We start from the raw sequence: 19,062 nt of genomic DNA on the forward strand, positions 1-19,062 counted from the left end.
CGTCTGGGGCAAGGTCAACCCCTCCCCCGACCCCTCATGGAAACTATTTGTGAAACAAGAACGTGTGCTGGCGACCTCCGTGTACTGTATGTTCACGTTCAAGCTACACCCTCCCCAGCTGTCCCACGGCACCTGCTGCCAGTGGACTGTTTTGTCACAACTGGAATAACACATTATCGCTTTGTCGGCGCAAACTATGCAGCAGGGCTACGAAATACTCACCTTATCCCCCATATCGATCTTGGTGAAGCAGAAGGTGCTGAGGTGGGCGTGGGACTCCTTCACCGCCGGCTCGATTATGTCGTGGAAGAGCTTTTCCACAAACTGGCAGATGTATGGCCACATCTGCTTCACCGTCTGAAAGGACACAAGGAATCAGAGCAAAGTAGTATCTTTGTCCGCTGTACAATTGCTTTTCAGTGAATAATGGACAGGGTAAGGGCCGCTACATCAAAAGCTAATTCTTTTAGGTAATCGAGCTGCTTCTTACATGCAAGACTTTTAAACCGTGAATGACATATCAGTTTAAAATATTTAAAAAGTTGTTCTATTTAAGGAAAATGGTGTCAGGGTCATTCTCATCAGACATGAACAGAAACACATGAATTTTTTATCTACCCCGCCCCTCCATCATTTTAATATATACTCGTGAATGGCTCTGAATGTACATCCTGGTTGTTGCCATGGGGATTCACAAGGGATACCGCATTTCACACTGCTGCAGACACAGGGCTGCATGTTAAAATGAAATGCTCTGCAGTGTGTTGGCCCCAGTGGGAAGAGGAGAGGGAGCAGCGGAGCAACAGACATCCCATTTAACCCAGGCTTCAGAGGGGAAAAAAGAGCAAAAGATGAAGGTTTCACCGAAGCAAACAAATTAAACAGACAGCTGCTCGATTCTTTACCTTGTTTAGCCACTCCACCCGCTCTACATCTGGAAAATGGACCTACAAAAGACGGAAAAAGAACAAATTATTTACAACTTCATGATTTAATTCCGAGTGTCTTGTAAAACAGGTTTACGAGCTTCAATAGTAATGAAACGCATTGTTTTTTTTTCAAACACTGTACAGTCCTGCGGCATCTCTTTTCCTTTCTGTCTGAGACACTCTGTGTAACTCTTGTCACTTTAAAGGCAGCTGCTCGAATTCTGTCTGATGTGTGCCAAATCAGCTACTACTCAAGTCTTATGCGTAAGTGTTACAAGGTGATGTCAATAAATAAAGGAGGCAAAGCCTGGACAGCAAACAAAGTGTTTCAGTCATTTAAAGAGCCTCTCACACTGATGTGAAACTTTTGGACTCTGCAGAACTTTACAAAGCAGAGTTAACTGCAGTCTGTGAGTGTACACTCTGTCCAGTACAAGCTGTTTCAATTTTGCTGAATGTCGTCCAAATCCTGAGATAACTTTTATTCATGTCAACTCCATTTTGTAGAAACTTCAAGGCCGTAACCGCGCGCCAAAGAAATGGGAGCGGCTTGGAGACACAAGATGCCTTTTGGCTCTTTCAAATAGTTCAATAAATCTGGCATTATACAACGGTCTGTCAGGTAAATTACACCAAAACTGCAGCAATATTAAAAAGGGGAGAGGGCCAAGTGTCTGTCAATTGGGTTTTCGTGTATGGGGAGTGTTTGTTGCACGAACTTTTTGATGTGGAACGGAAAGAGAAGGAAGACACGAAAAAGATATTTGAAAGCACTCTGCTGGCAAAGGTCATTGGATTTGTTTTTTACCTTTTATTTGCCTTCTCTTTAGGAAAAAAAACGAGTAAATAACAATTATTTTATCAAAATATTTTGTGTGTAAGATACTGATATCCATGCAAACCTTTGACTGAGAGCAAAGTGGAGAATAATCCAATACGATGAGAGTTATAGATAAAAATCTGAATGAAAATGTTGTGTTTCTGGAACTGGAATGAGCATGAAAATAGATCAGCTATCATATGAGATTTTTCCAGCCTGAACCAGACTTACATTTCCAGAGCTCCACGCTGCATTCACGCTTTGAGTCTCTTGACTAATCCCGCTGAATGACCAAAGTAAACCAAGTATTGATTTAAGGTGAAGGAAACGCCTGAGATAAAGTCAATACACCAGTGTGCACAGACCACTTCATTGAACAGCAGATGAATACGATTATCTCTCAATCACTGGATTTAATAAGTTCAAGATGACGCGGTGCAGCCAGCTGCAAATGCAGGGAGATATGACATGTGGCGCGACAGCCACTGTTTCTCACCCGTCAGCATTTCTGTCAAAGTGTAGTTAAAGCAGTGGCAAGAGCATGGATCAGATCAGCTAATATGACAGACAGGGGCTCAAGGGTTAACACAACTGTACTATTTATTTTGTTACATCTGAACCAGTAGCTTCGCTCAGAAAGTGCAGGCGAGCTGGCGAGGAGTCACTCGAGGGGAGTCACGGGACACATCTTACAGATAACAGCTGAGAAAACTGAGCTTTCCGATGATAAAGTCACAGCCATTGTTGTTGGGGAAGTAATAAAAAGAAAATGCTTTGAGCTCCGTCTCCTGAAACTTAGATTAACAGTCTGTTTTTTAATGAAACAGGGTTTTTCGCTGTAAATTCAAACTAACTGCCTCCAGAGTCAGACATAATGAGGATGCACATTTATATTCTAAAAGCAACCACATATCTCACAAAGGAGCAGTGGTTTTCAATTGAACTGCGCTGACACAAAGTGTCATTTGTTTCAGACACAAAATGCTGACAGAAGTGCAGCTGAAGGCCTGATGTAACGCGCAGCATCTGAACATGCAGTCCAGCTGAGTTTCTGAAGCAGCACACAGTAGTGGTCTCATTCTTTCACTCATTTCTGCCTAAATGAGTTGGAGACACACAACAGTCTACTGGTAATGTTTGAGTACAGTTCTTCAGTACTGTGCAAAAGTCTTGAGCCACCCCGCGTTCATTTATAGTTTACTTCCAAGCAGTCAGACTTTCTTCTAATCTTTTAAAGTGGTCTGGAGCAATAGTTCTGCTGGCTCTGTGAATAGTTTCTCATTAGACATTGGCTGCCGTTTGACCATTTTCAGAGGAATGCGTTTTTATGTCAAGTCACTTAACACTAACTTGTGATTTGTTTGTGCATAAAAATACACTTAACTTAAGGGAAGAACCAGTGTTGTGTCTACAATTTTAAATGTTGTCTTTAGGTACTTTGTTACTAGCGGCCTGTCACGAAGACGCATTGTTCCCATTTCTTTCGTTATATCTATGACAAACACCGGCAACAACATAGTTTGACAGACAAAAACGTATTTTTGCACCAACGAGGTGATTCCCAATGAGACCTTGGCTGAAGATTTTGCATATCTTAGACAGACAAGACTCAAGAGGATGGCAGACAGAGAAGAAACTAATGAAACGAGAGCCAGAATGAACACAAATAAAAGTGATTTTACAGCAAAGACACAAAATGAAAAGAGAGAGATACACACATGGGACCGACCACTTGGGGAGATGCAATGTCATCACATATAAGGAAGGCCTTTCGCTATCGCTGGTAAAACTGTGGCGAAATAACACAGGGAGTGTATTCAGTGAAAGAAGAGATCAAACCAAAAAGGCCCGTCTACATGCAAAAGGACACATAAGAAATGCAAAGCAACCACAAACCAATAAAAGAAGCAGGATCACAATTTATCCAAATCAATGCAAAATATCTGCAAAGACACACCAAATGAGATTAAACTTGACCGAGAAAAGATGCGAAATGAACTGGAACGGATCCACAATCCTTCTAAACTTCAGGAGATCTAAATCTCCATACCAGTCAGTCTGCATTGATGGAGGGGAGATAGAGACTGGTCAGAACTGCAAAAACCTGGGGGCGGTGCTGGATAATAAACCGGAGTGGTCTGCCAACATAGAAGCAGTGTACAGGAGGGGCCAGAGTTGTCTCTTCTTCCTGAGACGGCTCAGGTCCTTCAATGTCTGCAGTGATGTGATGTGCATGTTTTATCACACTATCATTGAGAGTGCACTGTTCTATGCTGCTGTCTGCTGGGGGAGTTGCACGACATACAAAGACTGTAGGTGCCTGGACAAACTGGTGAAAAAGGCTGGTTCTGTTGTAGGCAGAAGGCTGGACCCTCTCAGTGCTGTGGTGGAGCAACGGATGAGGAGGAAATTGTATTCTGTTTTGGAGAACAATAAACATCCTCTCCACAGCATCCTGACAGGACAGAGGAGCAGCTGCAGTGAGAGGCTCATCTCTCTGCGCTGCAGGACTGAGAGGTTCAGGAGGTCCTTTGTTCCCACAGCCATAAGGCTTTTTAACAGTGACTGCTGACATTTTCTTCTCAAATTGATTGATTTTTTAATTTATTTATTTATTTAGTCATTTATTATTATTATTAGTAGTAGTAGTATTTTTTATTATAATTTGTATTATTATTGTTGTTGCTAATATACAATCATTGTAAATATTTATATTTTTTTTAGCTGCTTGACTAATTTGAATTTCACCCATTGGGGGATGAATAAGGTACTTATCTATTCTATTCTAAACGGAGACAAAACAACAGAGAAGAAGCACAAATCAGCACAAATTCCCCATTTTTAAAGTGGCAGTTTCAGCGCTGGTTCTGAGCCAGTCCAGAGGCTCAAGTACTGTGGCCGCTACCTTTAAAGAAGTAGACATTGTATAGCTGAAGCAAATGCTTTTATCCACCATAACATCAAGCGAGGAACACACCGGGAGCAACGTGGTGTTCAGTATCTCAACAAAAGACACTTGGTCATGCTCCACTGAGCCACAGCTGGAGCAGCATCTAATCTGCCTAATCCACGGGACACCACACAAACACAGGGCTTCAGTACAGATGTGAGGTACAGTGTGGGTCTTTGAGCTGCTTACTGTAAGGAGAGTGCATGCACTGGAATGTTGGGGTGACTGGTTTGCAGAAATGGTTAGGTAGGTGGTGTCGAGATAACGTCCATGTTAAAAGCCGGGCTCCAGGTTTTGACAACAGTATATCGACTTCTGGGATCCTCTAACAAGCCTGTGCAGCACGACACGACAACTAATCCATGATTTTGTCCATGATCTGTCCATGATTTTATCTATGAGAAAATTGCAAGACTGACGATGACACTTTTGGCCACATTTACAATACCTCCGTTCTAAAAAAAAAAAACCTCTATGAGCATCCAAACTTTGGTCTGGGACTGGATATATAAAACTATTCAGACACTATAAGTGTAACAGTAAGTCACCGCTGCACCAGACAGCCACTGACTCACCCTGGACAAAGAGAGTTGAGAACATAAAATAAAACACTTTAGGAATGCACTTTAGTAAATTATGTTTGTGAATTTAAAAAAAAAAAAAGACTTTGTGAAAGCACAAAGCATTGGCATCTCTGTCATGGTTCTCTGTGCACTGTGTGGAGAGACTGGCACCGGGGAAGGTTTGAAGCCATAACTGGAGAACTTCCCCACCCCTGTGACAGCTCAGTATCGATGCACTGATGTGTGCACAGCTTGTAAGTCTGCAGCATGCTGTGCGGCACTGGAAGGTGTGATGTGATGTCCCATGATGACGCTCAGCAGCCGCCGGCAAGACCAAAGTTCCACGTAAAGCTTTTTTTTTCCCTCTTTGACAGATCCCAGATATAAAAGTGCGAGGTGCTTTAATGTCTGAATAATGTCGCTTTCCTTCATATTGGATGTTCCAGCTCTACTCCATCTATAGCTCCCTACACCCCCACTTAATCGCCCCCAATGTATCCTCACCCATGTGTCAGCAGAATGTGCTTTTAAACTGTTCCCGCAACAGAGGCTGCGCTGAGGAGACCTGCTCTGACAGAATCAACTCTGCCAGCTGATTTGTGATGCAGCTAAGGTTTGATGCTCACTTTAATTTGCAGCTCACTTACTGTAAGCTGTATTTCATGCTGGGTTAAGAGCTCACTAAATTAATCCAGCTGAACCTGAGGAGAATCTCCCATTTGTGCTGCAATTTCTCCAGAACACACTAAGCAACAAAACAGTCATTGGAAGTATACATCTATATATATATATATATCCGTCTAGTGGTTATAGTAGAGTTGGAAAAAGTGCTTTCATTGGCAAAGCTTTTCACTTCCACGTGTCCCCATATGAGGCGCCAGTAGATAAAAGCATGGTTATAAATTCTCTTCTAAAGATCACCTCTCAAAAAATAATTCAACTGCATATTCATCTTGGGTTATGTCATTATCTGAGGTAACTCTTTGATTTCTTATCTCTAAAGATGAATCTGTTGTTCTGTTATCATCAGTTTTTTTGGTGTGTTTTTTTTTTTTTTAAGTTTGGTCGCACCTTCATTAAAGGCAACCTGTATTCCCTCATTAATACACTGGCTACTAAGGATCTTTGAGAAGAATTCAAATGCCAAACTGTTTACCTTGGAAAGGAGAGGTGAGGTGAGGCACCCTTGTGTCAGATACCTCTGCTCAGATAAAGTGTTGCAGAAATAGGCTGGATTTCTGAAGGCGAGATTGCAAGTCTGGATCCCAAAATAACAGAGAGACCCCGTGGGCATGTTTCCCTTCCAGCGTGGTGTCTGGTTTACCATTGTACCCTGCTGAATTTAGACTGGAACTGAATCTAATGTCACTGCTGGGGGGCGGGGGGGGGACAGCTGCCTTGTCGCAGCTTTACGGCTCAAAGGCGCCCCACCTGATGTGGTCAACTGATTGCCTTTTTCCTGGAAACTCAAAAATATTGCTCATAAAAATACTACGCACCCCGCACAGGGACACGTTCTCAGGCGGGTCTAACAGATCATTTGCTGTGCAGTATCTTGTGTCTTACCCATGGTGGTAAATCAGAGGTCGTAAGACTGGCACTTCGCTCCTCTTGATCAAAGAAAGCCAAAGCTCGGCTCAGCCGGCTGAGCTTCCCTCCTGTGTTTCTCCTCCACCAGAAAAAGATGACAAGTCCAATCAGCAGCCAGCTGAAACTGAACTCAAAATAGCCCAATACATATATGGGGAAAATGAGAACGAATGTTTTGGCGAAGTGGACCCAGGTCTGGGTCAGCTCGCTGGTAGAAGACACCGGGGCATCGACGGGTACGCTCCCCGCTGAGGGATGGGGAAAGTTGGCGTCGGGCTGAGAGGCGCTCGGCGCGGTGTGTCCATTCTCTTTGGGTGAAGCGGGGCTTGCATTGTGTGAGTGGGCTCCCCGTACAGCTGTCATACTGTCTCTTGACATGTCTCTGTGCCCCGGAGTCTGTCCTCAAACTGTCTAAATGCGGGTGAGGTCGAGTGACACCGGGAGCCTGCTCTCACGTTGGCTCACCTGCGCACCTGCCCATCTCCTTCCGAGGACTCGCTTGCATCTACTTCTTTCGATTTCCATACGACCAAAGCTTAAGAAATCATTCAGTTAATCAAACCGGACACTCAGCCAGTACAGTCCGCGGCTCTTGTTATTTCCCTGCCTTCATAGGGTGGAAATGCTCACCTCCAATAGGAAGGAAGCCACTGGGATCCAGCAGTGCTCGTAACGCCAGTTAAAATCAAGGAAACGACGCCATCTGGTGTTCAACGGCGGCAACTGCAGCTACTGTACGGCGAAATGTTTATTTCAAAATAAGAACAACACGGTCGAACTTCAGATGTAGAGACCTCTGAGTCCGTCAGGCACCCGAACAAAAATACAGGTGGGCCCAGGTCCTTCCTGAATCCCTGAAATATCTAAATATGCTCTATACCAGAAAACCCACAACATCAGAAGAAAAACAACAACAACACAATGAGACACAAAGGAAATGCAACAGAAGACATCTAAAAACATACCCCAACTTAAGCTAAACTAAACAAACAAAACGCAATTGATTACATTTCCATATGATATCTGCTTTAAATAGCTTATAACAACAAAATAAAAGGAGTTAACAAATACTCGCTTCTTTAATCTGTATCTTATCTATTGAAAACTGCTTTGTTCAGGCCCTTTAATAATCAAACATTTTCACATCTGCAGGAAACATAAAAAACAAAGCCATAAATGATACTTATATAAAAAAAAAAATTTAAATATGAGCCTCATTGTGCTAGGAACTTTTACACACATTTAAAGTCAAAGCCAAAAATGTCCTCAAAAATGTGGGGGAACTGATTCTCAGTCTCCAAAATCTCCAATACGACAGATCAAAAACAACCAGTAGATACAAAATTATCCCTGAGGTGCAACTCAACCAAGGTGACACAAATATGTCAAAGTCACTGCAAAGTAATGAAAAAAATTGTGCAAAAAATTGCCTTTATTCAAGCATGAAATACTCATGAATACAAATTAACCTAAAAGACAGAATGACTGCAAAGAGATGGAAAATTACTAAAATCAAATGAAAAGGATAAATAAGAGACAGAAGACAACCATCAGAGAGATAGAAACTAACAAAAATACACAAAATGGCATGTCATACGTTGGGCTATAAGCCCAAATCAAATAGGTAATCAAATTACATGTAGAGAAGCAGTACACTACTTTGAATGTAAAATGAACAATATGAAAAACAGGAAGAACAATATGAGGCCCAAATTCAGACGCCGGGCATGATGGACAGGAGAGAACATGGTCTAAATGACACCATCATAACACACAAACTGACCCCACAAGAACAAAAATGGTTAAACATAAGTACAAAAGGTCAATGTTTGAGACAAGTTTTTGCACTGGTGAGCAACAATCAAAAATGTGCAACTAAAGAATTGTAAAATGTTCTAAATGGGACTTAAAAATGACCAAAACAACTCGAAAGAATCCATAAAATTAGACAAAAACGAACGTGTACCTAAACACAACGACAAGGGAAAGATGTACACGAAATGGTAGCTATTGTAGATTGTGCACCAAAAGAAATAAAATAGGTTGGTTTGTTGAAAACAAAATTCGGCCGCTGTCATGGCAACTAGCTGCCGACTCCAGCGACTGCTCTTCTGTTGATTAAGAAGCCTGTTGTCAAGCCGAAGTGACGCGTTCTCCATGGTTTCAACAAGCTGCGCATGCGCAGCACACATTTACCGTGATGGCGGCGTCTTCACAAAAATACAAGCTAATTTTCAGCGATTGAAAAGCTTGAAAATTATAAACACCAATGAGAACATGCACAGTGACAAGGTAAGTCGTTGATGTTTGTTGTTAGTGTTCGTAAGCCAGAGCTTGGAAAGCTTTTAAATGTTTTGTTTTTATGTTTGCTTATTAAACGTTGCCTCGGGTTGTGACGGGCTGTCTTAAATGATTTACATGGATATGGGTGAATGAACGTCGCTTTAGGGATCGAGTGACCATAGAAAATATGCTTATTTAGAAAATAACCAAGGAAGACACATGGAGACCTGCTGACTTGAGAAGACACATCAGGGTAAGTTATATAGAGTTTAGTAAAGTTCTGCTGTAGTGTGATTTATAGTAGTGGTAGACATTTCTAGCTTTACACATTAAAGGCTTTACTTGATCCGTTATTTAGGAGAAAGACCTTGGGGGTGACTATGCCAGAAGGAGAGAGGACAACGAGAGAAAGCACCGTGGTGGGGAATCCACAGAGAGACGTCACAGAGATCTTGAGGAGCCCAGACCAGATAAAGACAAGCTCAGGGAAAGGGAGAGCTCAAGAGTAAGAGGAGATGAAGACAGAAAAGAAAGACATGCAGAGCGAAGGAAAGAGGGCTCACAAACCCGGAGGAGTGATAAAGACAGGGAGATGAGAAGAGATGAGAGGGACAGGGAAAAAATAAGATTAGTCTATGATGACAGGAAAAACCGTGAAAGGGAGAGGGATAAGGACAGACACAAAGATAAGGAGAAAGAAAGAGTAAGGGACAAAGAGAGACATGCTGAGGAGGACAGGAGCAAAAGGAGGGAAGACAAAGACAAGGAAAGAAGAAGAGAGGAACGGGACCGGGAGCACAGAAGTGAGAGAAGACGACCAGAGGAAAGTGGGGAAGGAATAAAAGATCACATAGGAAAGCAGCACAGAGAGCAGAGTGATCGTCGACACAGGAACGACGATGAAGACAAGAGGAAGGACAGACACGTTCAAGAGAGACATGGAGACAGAAAACATTCAGAGCGGAAAGAGGAAAGAGGTGTGCTCACTTAGACTGCAGTGTTTACAGGATAAGGTGTCTATGTCATGCCAACCGTCTCGTCTTTCTGATTTCAGAGTACAAAGAAGAACATAGGAGACATAGAGAGGACAGAGATAGGAGACACAAAAACATAGGACATCATGTAAGGATCTGTACTAATATTAATGATCAATTTACTTGTATTTTTTCTGAACATATACATATTTGTCTATTTAGTATAAGTGTATCACGTAGATGTGTCAAAACCATTTGGTTACACTCCCAATCTTGTGTGGATTTTCTCACTGTTTAGGACGAAAAATGGAAGCATGAGATCGAATCAAGGGAGCATCGAGACCTCAGACGATCAGGTGAAGACGGCGGGCGTTCCCGTGGGGACAGTGACCGAGCAGAAAGGGACAAACACAGAGAGAGACGGAAAAAAGTGGAAGAGGATGCAGAGACGAGATACAAAGAGAAAAAAAAGAACAAAGAAGAAGAAGAAAAGGATGACATAGACAGAAATCAGAGAGACACAAGCAGCTCCAAGAAATCATCATCCGACAAAAGTCACAGACATGAGAAAAAGGAGGCGGTGGCAGAGGTTAGTAGCCTCTTAAATTGCGCTTAAAGCCATCAAAACTCTGATCCATTACTGTGGATTCCCTGGTGGATTAAATGTCTTTCTTCTTTCATATTCCACTTCCACAATGTAGGAAGACTGTGGAAACTAGGCATCTAGGAGATCCAGAGGAGCCTGTAGGATGCTCGGCTTAGAAAAAACAAAACATTGCGTCAGTGGGGACTTGTTTAAGTTTGATGTGGTTTTTTCTTATTCCTTTTTAAAACTGATGGAAATATGTCTTTCGCATATTTAACACTTCTGCTGAAAATGATACAAATTAAGCATTTAATACATAAATGGGGGGAGCAACAAGAAAGAGTGCCACTCAAACCTCCATAGGTGATGATGGTTTTAACAAATGTCTAAACTACTAAACTATCTGAGGCAACTGCCGTCTAGCTTCCCTAGATAGTTTAGTAGTAGATAATAGCAAAACAGCAGTTATTCAATTATTGCCACAGGCATGTTGGAGGCAGAGAAGCAAAAAAAAAAAAAACTACAGTGGCTCAAAAATATCACAAAAAGAGATACAAACTAATAGAGAAAAGTGGCAAAAATATCAAAATTATTGCGAAACACAAATAGAAACACTGTTTCAATACACAAAGTTACTACAATGAGACACAAACTGACTATTACTAGATGTGAAAGACACAAAACAAACTCAAATACAAACATGGTGAGAAAGAGATGCGAAGAAATAGAGGATAATTCAATGCTGGAATAAATCCACAGGTGCAAAACAACCATACATAATTGCTACAAAAATTAGATGTGAAGAGATGCTCAACCAAGGGTGAGGCGGCATCTCAGAAATCTGAGCAGAGGCCTGTTATCTCACAGTCCAGCCATGCTTTCAACACTGCTTACAACTCTGAGCAGAGTCTTTTTCCTCCTACTTTCAGCTCCAGTATCACCAGAGTGCATCATCATCATCATCATCGTCTCTAGTCTCTGAAACAGTTACCAAAGTTTCTGAAATGTTTCTCCCGCTTTATGTGTTTTATTCACATCAGCAGGTAGTAAAGCAGGACGAACTGGCAGAGCAAGAATATGACGATGATTTTGAGGTAACAATGCAACAACACATTTGTTTATTACACATTTATTATCCCGTCCATGTATTTGTTGTAAACACTTATTCACTTATTTACTTTTGCATGCTTTAATCGATTTACGGTGTAAGAAACCGGTGAGTAGTCAGAGCTGAAGTTGAAGTTTGTGCTTTGTTTATCTGTTTGTTTGTATGTAAGTGAATAAGGGAATTTTCTATGTTCTAAGGATTACGAGGAGGATTTTGAGGAGATGGATGAGAGTGCAGACGAGGGTGAGGTTGAGAAGGAGTCACTACACCCCGAGGCGAGTGATGAAGAAGAGAAGCTCACAACACAGCAGAGGAAGGAGATTGAGGCCATTCAGAGAGCCATGGCGGCAGAGAATGAGAGAGCTGGAACAGCTCAATCCAGACAAAGTACGAACAGAGAGGAGGAAGACGTGCCCAGATCGTCCAAAGGTACAAAAAGCACTTGGTGTTACTGGACTATAGTTTTGTGTGATTGGCAAGCACAAGTCAATTAATTCTACTGTGGCTATGATGCATTGTTGTTGCTTTGTTAAAAGGCTCTGAAAAGAGTGCATCCTCCCTGCGTGGAAAATTTATCGACTTTGTGGCTGCGAAGCAACGTGAAGTCAGCAAGAAGGTTGCTACAAAACAGAAGTGGGTTAACGTGCAAAAAGTACAAAATGTTAAACAAATCATTCTTATGACACCGAACATTTTTATCATTCACAACGTGTCCGACGTATTTTCTCTCTGAATATAGGAAGCGAAGCACCGAGCTGCTTCGTTTAATTGATCTGGATTTCTCCACGACGTTCTGCCTCTTGGATCTGCCACCTGTCAGTGAATATGAACTGTACATCAGAAACTTCGGAAATACAAACACCAAGCAGGTCAGTGATCCTTTTTTTTTTGTTCTTCCCGCTGTTTAAAACATATCCCTAAGAGAAATTGTGCGTGTTAAGATGACATGTGAGAGCATCGTCCCCGTCAGGCATACGTTCAGTGCAACGAGGATAATGTGGACCGAGACATCCAGACAGAGGAAATAGAGATTTCCGAGAAGTGGACACAGCACCCCTCAGAGCACAGTGGATCCTGTGGGGGTACGGAAACATGAAGATACTGTAATTCCCTGATTAAGTTAGTGTGTACGCTTTGAGTTTTGTCATTGTGTTTCCTATTTCTTGGCAGATCCAAATCTCTCTCAAGACAAAAGCAGAAGTGACTTGAACATTGATTCAAAACGTCTGATATCATTTCTGCACTCGGCCTCACAGGTTTTTAAATGGATCGTATATTTTTGTACACACGCAATTTGTTGTAAGTTCCCCGATGAAGAAAGTGGGAACAGTGGTGTCAGTGGTGATTTTTTTATTTATTTTTTTTTCTGTTTCTTGTGGTCAAATCAAGGTCATGGTTGTGCTGCTGGAGGAGGACCAAGCTCAGAGAAATTCCCAAAGAAAGCTGAAGACTCACAAAGAGTCGCTGTCTTTCAGTGATGGAAGTTTGCAGCTGAACACTAACTTGCCTTTTCTTTATGGTACATGTATCTAATATATCTCATTGGAATTTTGTTAGTTCTTACCTTAAAGGAGCACAGCAAACTTTTCAGATTGTACTGTATCATGCAGCATGTCACCCACTCACAGTTCCTCCCGTGACACAGTTACTTTTTGACTTTTTGAATTTTTCACAGGTCGACAAATTAGCCTGGTGCACTTCTCTGAGGTTCAAAGGCACACTATGATGTCAGTCCACATGCCCACAGCCAAGCCCAGTGCTGTGCGTCTCGACAGCTGGACCATTATCTGTATCTGGAACATCTGGGAGCCGTCCAGACCTCAGAAGATCCTCGTCTATGAATCTGAGGTAATATTTTCAGTTACAGTAAAGCTGTTTGTGCTAAAATGGAAATATGTACTCACCAGAGACACTGTTCTTCTTTGCATCAGTTCATTTCTGCATTACCAGAGGAGCTTGAGCAAGTTTAACACATCGTCTAATGTCTCCTCAAAGCTATGTTGTCTGAAGCTTGTCTTTGGATGAACTGAAAAACATGAATTGGCCCTTTAAAATGCAATCTCTGACATCATCTGTGGCCTGAGCCCAAATCCCAGTAAAACTTAAGTCAACCCATTTCTAATGTCTACAACACTGACCCCCAGGAAATGTTCTTTGCTCCAGGTGCAGTGTTGCTGTTTCAGCTCTGGAAAGGCCACGCTGGTGTTTGCAGGGACATCAGTCGGCTCTGTGGTGCTGTGGGACCTGAGGGAATACGCTCGTAACCATTACCGCTTAAAGATAGGCGAGGATGAGTGGACCTTCAGACAGCCCACCTTCTCCACCGGTGTGTTTGGAGCCTTTTTGATCTGTTAATCAGCTTTGAGAGCATGAAGCCCCTTTCTGTTTTTCCCAGTGTAACTTATGTCACTCTTCACATTCCAATCCCAAAGAAAATTAGAGTTAGCAAGCAGTAAGTGTTGAACAAGTTTACTGTCTGTACACACAGAACCAGTGCTCCGTCAGCCCTTTTTCACACTTCACGTTCAGAGGCTGTTTTCCTTTGTGTGTGTAGTGCAGACACAGAGGGGGCTCATACCTTCTCTTTTGTCACTCTGTCAACACAGATGCAGTGATGGGTGGCTCAGGCCATTTCTCATCTGTGACAGCCGTCGAAGTTGTTCCTTCCCCCGTAGCTGGAGGGCTGAGGGCAGAGGTCCCATTTTTGGCATCTGAAGAAGGTGTGAAATTGTTAACACACTTTCTTTTTTTGTTTTGTTTTGTTTTAACTTTTGGTGAATGAAATAAACTAAACTAAACTAAATTATTAACACAGTTGGACATTTTGTGTCTCGTGTGCTATATGTTGTTTTTACCATTCAGGAATTTAATCAAACGTTCTTTTTCATTATCCAGAGTCATCAGGATTGTCGTTCCAGCTGGCTTCTCTGGATGAAAGTGGGGTGTTAAATTTCTGGGTAGGTTGGGCAACAAAGTAGTTCTCTGCACAAGACCAGAGGTCTTCAAACCTTCAGTTTTCCTTTCAGTAACCTTACCATGTTGGACCGAATACTTTTAACAAGGCACAAGTCTGACCCGCTGTTGTCGCACTAATTTATCTGCACACACAGTGACGACATGGACTATAATTTGTCATCTGATCTGTATTTTAGGGGAATCCAGTAGATTGCGTCGTTAAATGAATGAATAACAGCCTTTCCGAAGTTTCCTCTTTCTCATTCTTAAGTTCAGCTCTGGAGCTTCTTTAAAATTTACACATTAGACCACTCAGAGATGACAGTAACAATAGTAGCTGCAGGGATAGTGAGAGATTAAGCTTTTCTTGGGCTGATAATGATCTTTCTTATGCAAGTAATACAATCAGGGTTTTTCATAACATGTATTTTGTAGTGCACATGGCATAAATTGTAATGACGGTGTGATATGTTGTAAGAAAACTGTCACCTATAATACCTCAGTGCATAAACAGTCCAGTCTTGTGCAAATAGCAAACAATATTACCATGTTACCTGACTGAAAACATTTTGGAGCATTGTTGTATCGAGCAAAAGTGGGAAAACACTTCACTTTCACTTAAGAAACAATATCTAATGTAGTTGTAATTGAATAATTCTTTATCAATCTCAAAATGGGATTATTTATTTGTTTATTTCCCCTAATAATGAGTCATTACTTTGCAGCATGAAGAATCAAAACAGTTATTAGTAATTATTTATTGTAAGAAAAACACATTGTGTAGAGTTATTGTATAATTCTATCATGTAAAATTCTAATAAATTATATTACATTATATTTCAAACTTATTGCTGTAAATAAAAAAAACAAGCCCCAAAATTATGTGTACAAAATGCTTTCGCTAATATCCAGTTACTAAAGCTCTGAATGACTCTTTTCTCTGTCCAGATACTGAAGGACTTCCCTGTTTTCCTCTCTGTGTCCTTTAGGTGGTGGTGGAACTCCCAAAAGGCAACGAGGCAGGCTCTCCGACAGATCTAGGTAACACGGACACGTTTTCAGAGCTGTCCCTCTTTTTTTCCACAAACGTTCTCATATTTCTCACACGTGTGCGTCTGCCTTCACGCCGTCTTGTTTTTCCCACTTGCAGGTCTGCGGCCTGGGGGCAAAGTTAAGCTGCTTCACAGCTCCTCCCTCCTCGCTGCTGAGAGGTGAGATTGATGAATAGCTTGTGACAGCCGCGTGTCACTGCAGGCCGCTGAGCTCAGAATAACCCGCAGTGTCTTTGCCCAGTGGGGCACAGCTGCTCGGCTGTGGTCATGCGGTCTTGTTTGTAACACACTGGATGTTTTGTCACCTCTGACCTGTGGTCCTTTCATTTTTTCCACCTTCTCTTGCTCTGTTCGACTCTCAGGGGGTCACCAAGAGATGCAGTGAAAACGGGACCGTTACAGACACTGCTTTTAAAATTCCTTCAAACAGACTCAAATCATTTCTTTATCGGCACCAATTTGGTGAGTGTAATTAATGCAATGTCATCCCCTCAAATATTTTTATAAAAGGCAGTCCCTGTTGAATTTTCTTACAGCGTACTCATGTCATTTTGTTTAGGGTCTGGTCAACCACGGAACAAGTCACGGTTTAAGTGCTCCACCGAAGTTTTACAGGTTTCGGGAGGTTGAGATGCGACCTGTTGATGTCACCTCAATCCACTTCTCTCCCTTCAAACCAAATATGTTCTTGGTAGGAGGCTTTATTTATTTGTAAATTAAATATATTTTATATTCAGGTGAGAAGATCAATACCACTTATGTTTGCCTGTTTTGAATCTGGATCTAAAGGCAGAGTAGCGTAGCTTAGCATAAAGACTGGAAACAAGGGGAAGCCAGCCCACCAGCAGCTATAAACTTCGCTTCCTATCTATTAAAAAAATGGAGGTATGAAGAGAATATGAGTGGCATTTATCTTCTGAATATGAGCTTTTTCAATGATTGTTTTTCATTCTGTAGCTTCAAAAGTGTATGTGTGTGTACTCTATGTATCTGTCCCTATTTTAGGTGGGCTGTGGGGATGGCAGCATCAGGCTGCACGCAGTCAGCCACGAGCTGCCTGTGGCAGAGTGGAAGAACAGCACAGCTGGCGAACCAGTGGTCTCGCTGCAGTGGGCTCAGACCACGTCGGCAGTCTTCTGCGTGCTCGACGCCGCCTCAAACCTCCACATATGGGACTTGTTGAAAGATGATGTGCAGCCTGTGGTCAGAGAGAGAATCAGTGCAGATAGGTAACTCCAGATGGGCAAGCTATGAATGTGAAATTGATTTTATATTCTTCTTTCAGTGTGTGTTGATCTCTGGTGTTTGTTTTCATTTTCTCAGGGTGACAACTATGGCTGTGTTCGGAGACTCAGGAAAAAAACCCACTTATTCAGGAATAGCCCTGGCTCATGAGTCTGGAAAAATAGAGCTGCATTACTTCACAAAAAGTTTTACTGTGTCCAGCTCTGCAGAGGGGGGAACGTTGGACAGTTTGATGACTGAAGCCTTTTGAAATGCTGCTTCATTGATGATGATCCACTCATTTGTTACTGCAACTGTACTCAAACTTTGGAAGAGCGTAAAGTTCAATTTATAAATCTGTTTTTGTGGAAGGGGGGCGGGGGCTGGAGCCTATCCCAGCTGCCATAGGGCAAAAGTCAGGGTACATCCTGGACAGATCGATGCATATATTGTAAGTTTAAAAAGAAGTATGTTTATTGATACGAATATTTTTACTTTTTGACTACATAAAATATTTGTATGGTGTGAAAAAGTGTGAGTTTTCTAAAAAATAAACTGAGCATATCTGTTCTTGTGTTACTTTATAGCATGGGCATCCCATAAAAATTGTACTGATATATTTCTGTTAACATTTTTCTAAATAACATCCCAGAGGAAGGGTGTCTTCAGTGGAAAAACTGTTTCTTAAATTCGGGACATGGATTTTAATAACTGGACATGGATTTTGCAGTTGTCGTGAAATCTTCATTTATTTAAATCTTTATTTACTGGCTTAAAAGTGCCCAGTCTATTATACAAACTCCTTCTGAAATTTACTAGAATCCGTGTGGGTAGTGAAATGCCGTTTCTGCGTAACATTTGATGTCAAAGCGGCCTGGAGCCATGACGGTAGCGGAGCAACCAGTTGCCTAGCAACCAACACGGAGCTTTAGTACGCAGAGAAGAAACTTTTTTTGCACTTTGTCCATGTTTCATGTTTTCACCTTGATTAACATTGCGTAAACCGCTGACGCATGACTGGATTCAGGATTCATATCCACCAGTTACCTGGAAGGTAAACACAGCCAACCTCGGGTTACCTGGCTTTAAGCTTTTATAGCTATAAATCTCCATAGAAGACCATAGAAGCTAGCTTTAACAATAACGATTACATCTAACATTTGGCCCAAATGTTAGCTGTTTTTTTTGTCGTCGTTGTTCTTTTTTGGCTGTTATAATTGTTTTCCCGACTTTTTCTCTTTTTTTTTCCACCCGATATCTCACGTTTTAGACAGTTTAGCTTTATTTTACTTCTGAACAGATTTGGGTTTTTAGGAATACCATACAACAGAGTGGCAAATAAAGAAAAGATGGTTCCTTGTGTTTTTCTAAAGAAAAAAAAAGTGACCTCTCTGCTATTCTGTTATTGTTTTTAACAACAAAAAAAGCTAATTGTCCCGTGTCTGAAGCTGATAATTCCCACCTAACATGAACCAGGCATTCCTATAAGTCATCCAAGTTATTTGATTTTAATAAAAACAATGTTTGTGAATGGTTGTACAGCTACCAGCTTAATCTGTGAAGATGTGGGATTTTCAATCATATAAGGAAATATTAAACCAGCACTGTATATTCAGATTAAATCTAACTTTGCTTGGACCTTGCATTTCTTCAGTGCCATGCAGAATTGGTCTTCTTCGGGAAAAATTAGATAATCTTTTCGAGTCTTAGACGTTGTTGGAAATGGTGGCACCGGGAGAGAACAGCACAACAACCACTGTGCTGTTTCACAGTCCAACTTTGAAGCTGCTATCTCAACATTCTGGGACACCAAATGAGAAAACCCCTGTTCAGTTGTTCAGACAGGATGTGAAGCAGCCTGCAGAAAAGGTACACTAACATAATGCTGAGCTGCCATGAGCACTGTTGGAGGTCTTTCCGATTGTATATGCATTCTCTTTGTCTGTGTCAGCAGGTTATTCACTCAGTGAGGAAGCAGCAGTTGTTTGCTCATCATGGTCTCCGTCACCTGCAGCATTTCTCCTGCGA

The 19,062-nt window shown here is 41.7% G+C and overlaps 2 protein-coding genes across 8 annotated transcripts in view; one reads left to right on the top strand and one right to left on the bottom strand.

Annotated features, from left to right (window-relative positions):
• esyt2b (extended synaptotagmin-like protein 2b) overlaps nt 1–7,480 on the bottom strand; it is a 38,310-nt gene extending 30,830 nt beyond the window's left edge. For 3 of the 4 annotated variants that reach the window (XM_075452347.1, XM_075452346.1, XM_075452345.1), the window contains exons 1-3: nt 6,829–7,480; nt 906–947; nt 223–357 (exon numbers count right to left, since the gene is read on the bottom strand). In XM_075452347.1, the coding sequence (XP_075308462.1) occupies nt 223–357; nt 906–947; nt 6,829–7,230 (579 nt within the window). In that variant the 5' untranslated portion in view covers nt 7,231–7,480. Of the gene's footprint in view, nt 1–222; nt 358–905; nt 948–6,418; nt 6,558–6,828 lie in introns of those variants that run through there. The other variant, XM_075452348.1, reaches the window with a different exon arrangement.
• Nucleotides 7,481–9,026: 1,546 nt separating this feature from the next.
• Nucleotides 9,027–17,578, top strand: dync2i1 (dynein 2 intermediate chain 1). Of its 4 annotated transcripts, none has more exons than XM_075452565.1 (22): nt 9,027–9,144; nt 9,335–9,388; nt 9,494–10,112; nt 10,190–10,257; nt 10,408–10,698; nt 11,736–11,789; nt 12,001–12,232; nt 12,340–12,436; nt 12,543–12,672; nt 12,774–12,885; nt 12,974–13,059; nt 13,193–13,322; nt 13,479–13,651; nt 13,967–14,129; nt 14,410–14,523; nt 14,699–14,760; nt 15,748–15,799; nt 15,909–15,969; nt 16,173–16,272; nt 16,370–16,501; nt 16,816–17,039; nt 17,134–17,578. In XM_075452565.1, exons 1-22 carry the CDS (start codon nt 9,130–9,132, stop codon nt 17,303–17,305), a joined length of 3,141 nt encoding a protein of 1,046 aa, XP_075308680.1. In that variant the 5' UTR covers nt 9,027–9,129; the 3' UTR covers nt 17,306–17,578. The 4 variants fall into 4 exon arrangements, with proteins under 4 accessions (XP_075308680.1, XP_075308681.1, XP_075308682.1 ...); XM_075452566.1 differs by having other exon boundaries at nt 11,739–11,789; XM_075452567.1 differs by lacking the exon at nt 9,335–9,388.
• The last annotated feature ends 1,484 nt before the right edge of the window (nt 17,579–19,062 follow it).

The sequence above is a fragment of the Odontesthes bonariensis genome, chromosome 20 (genome assembly GCF_027942865.1).
Source record: "Odontesthes bonariensis isolate fOdoBon6 chromosome 20, fOdoBon6.hap1, whole genome shotgun sequence".
NCBI lineage: Eukaryota > Metazoa > Chordata > Actinopteri > Atheriniformes > Atherinopsidae > Odontesthes > Odontesthes bonariensis.

Bases quoted from the DNA above. Each gene is read 5' to 3' on its own strand.
- dync2i1 (XM_075452565.1), top strand. The intron at 12,673-12,773 runs GTCAGTGATCCT...CGTCCCCGTCAG, and splicing joins GAAATACAAACACCAAGCAG to GCATACGTTCAGTGCAACGA. The intron at 16,273-16,369 runs GTGAGTGTAATT...CATTTTGTTTAG, and splicing joins TCTTTATCGGCACCAATTTG to GGTCTGGTCAACCACGGAAC.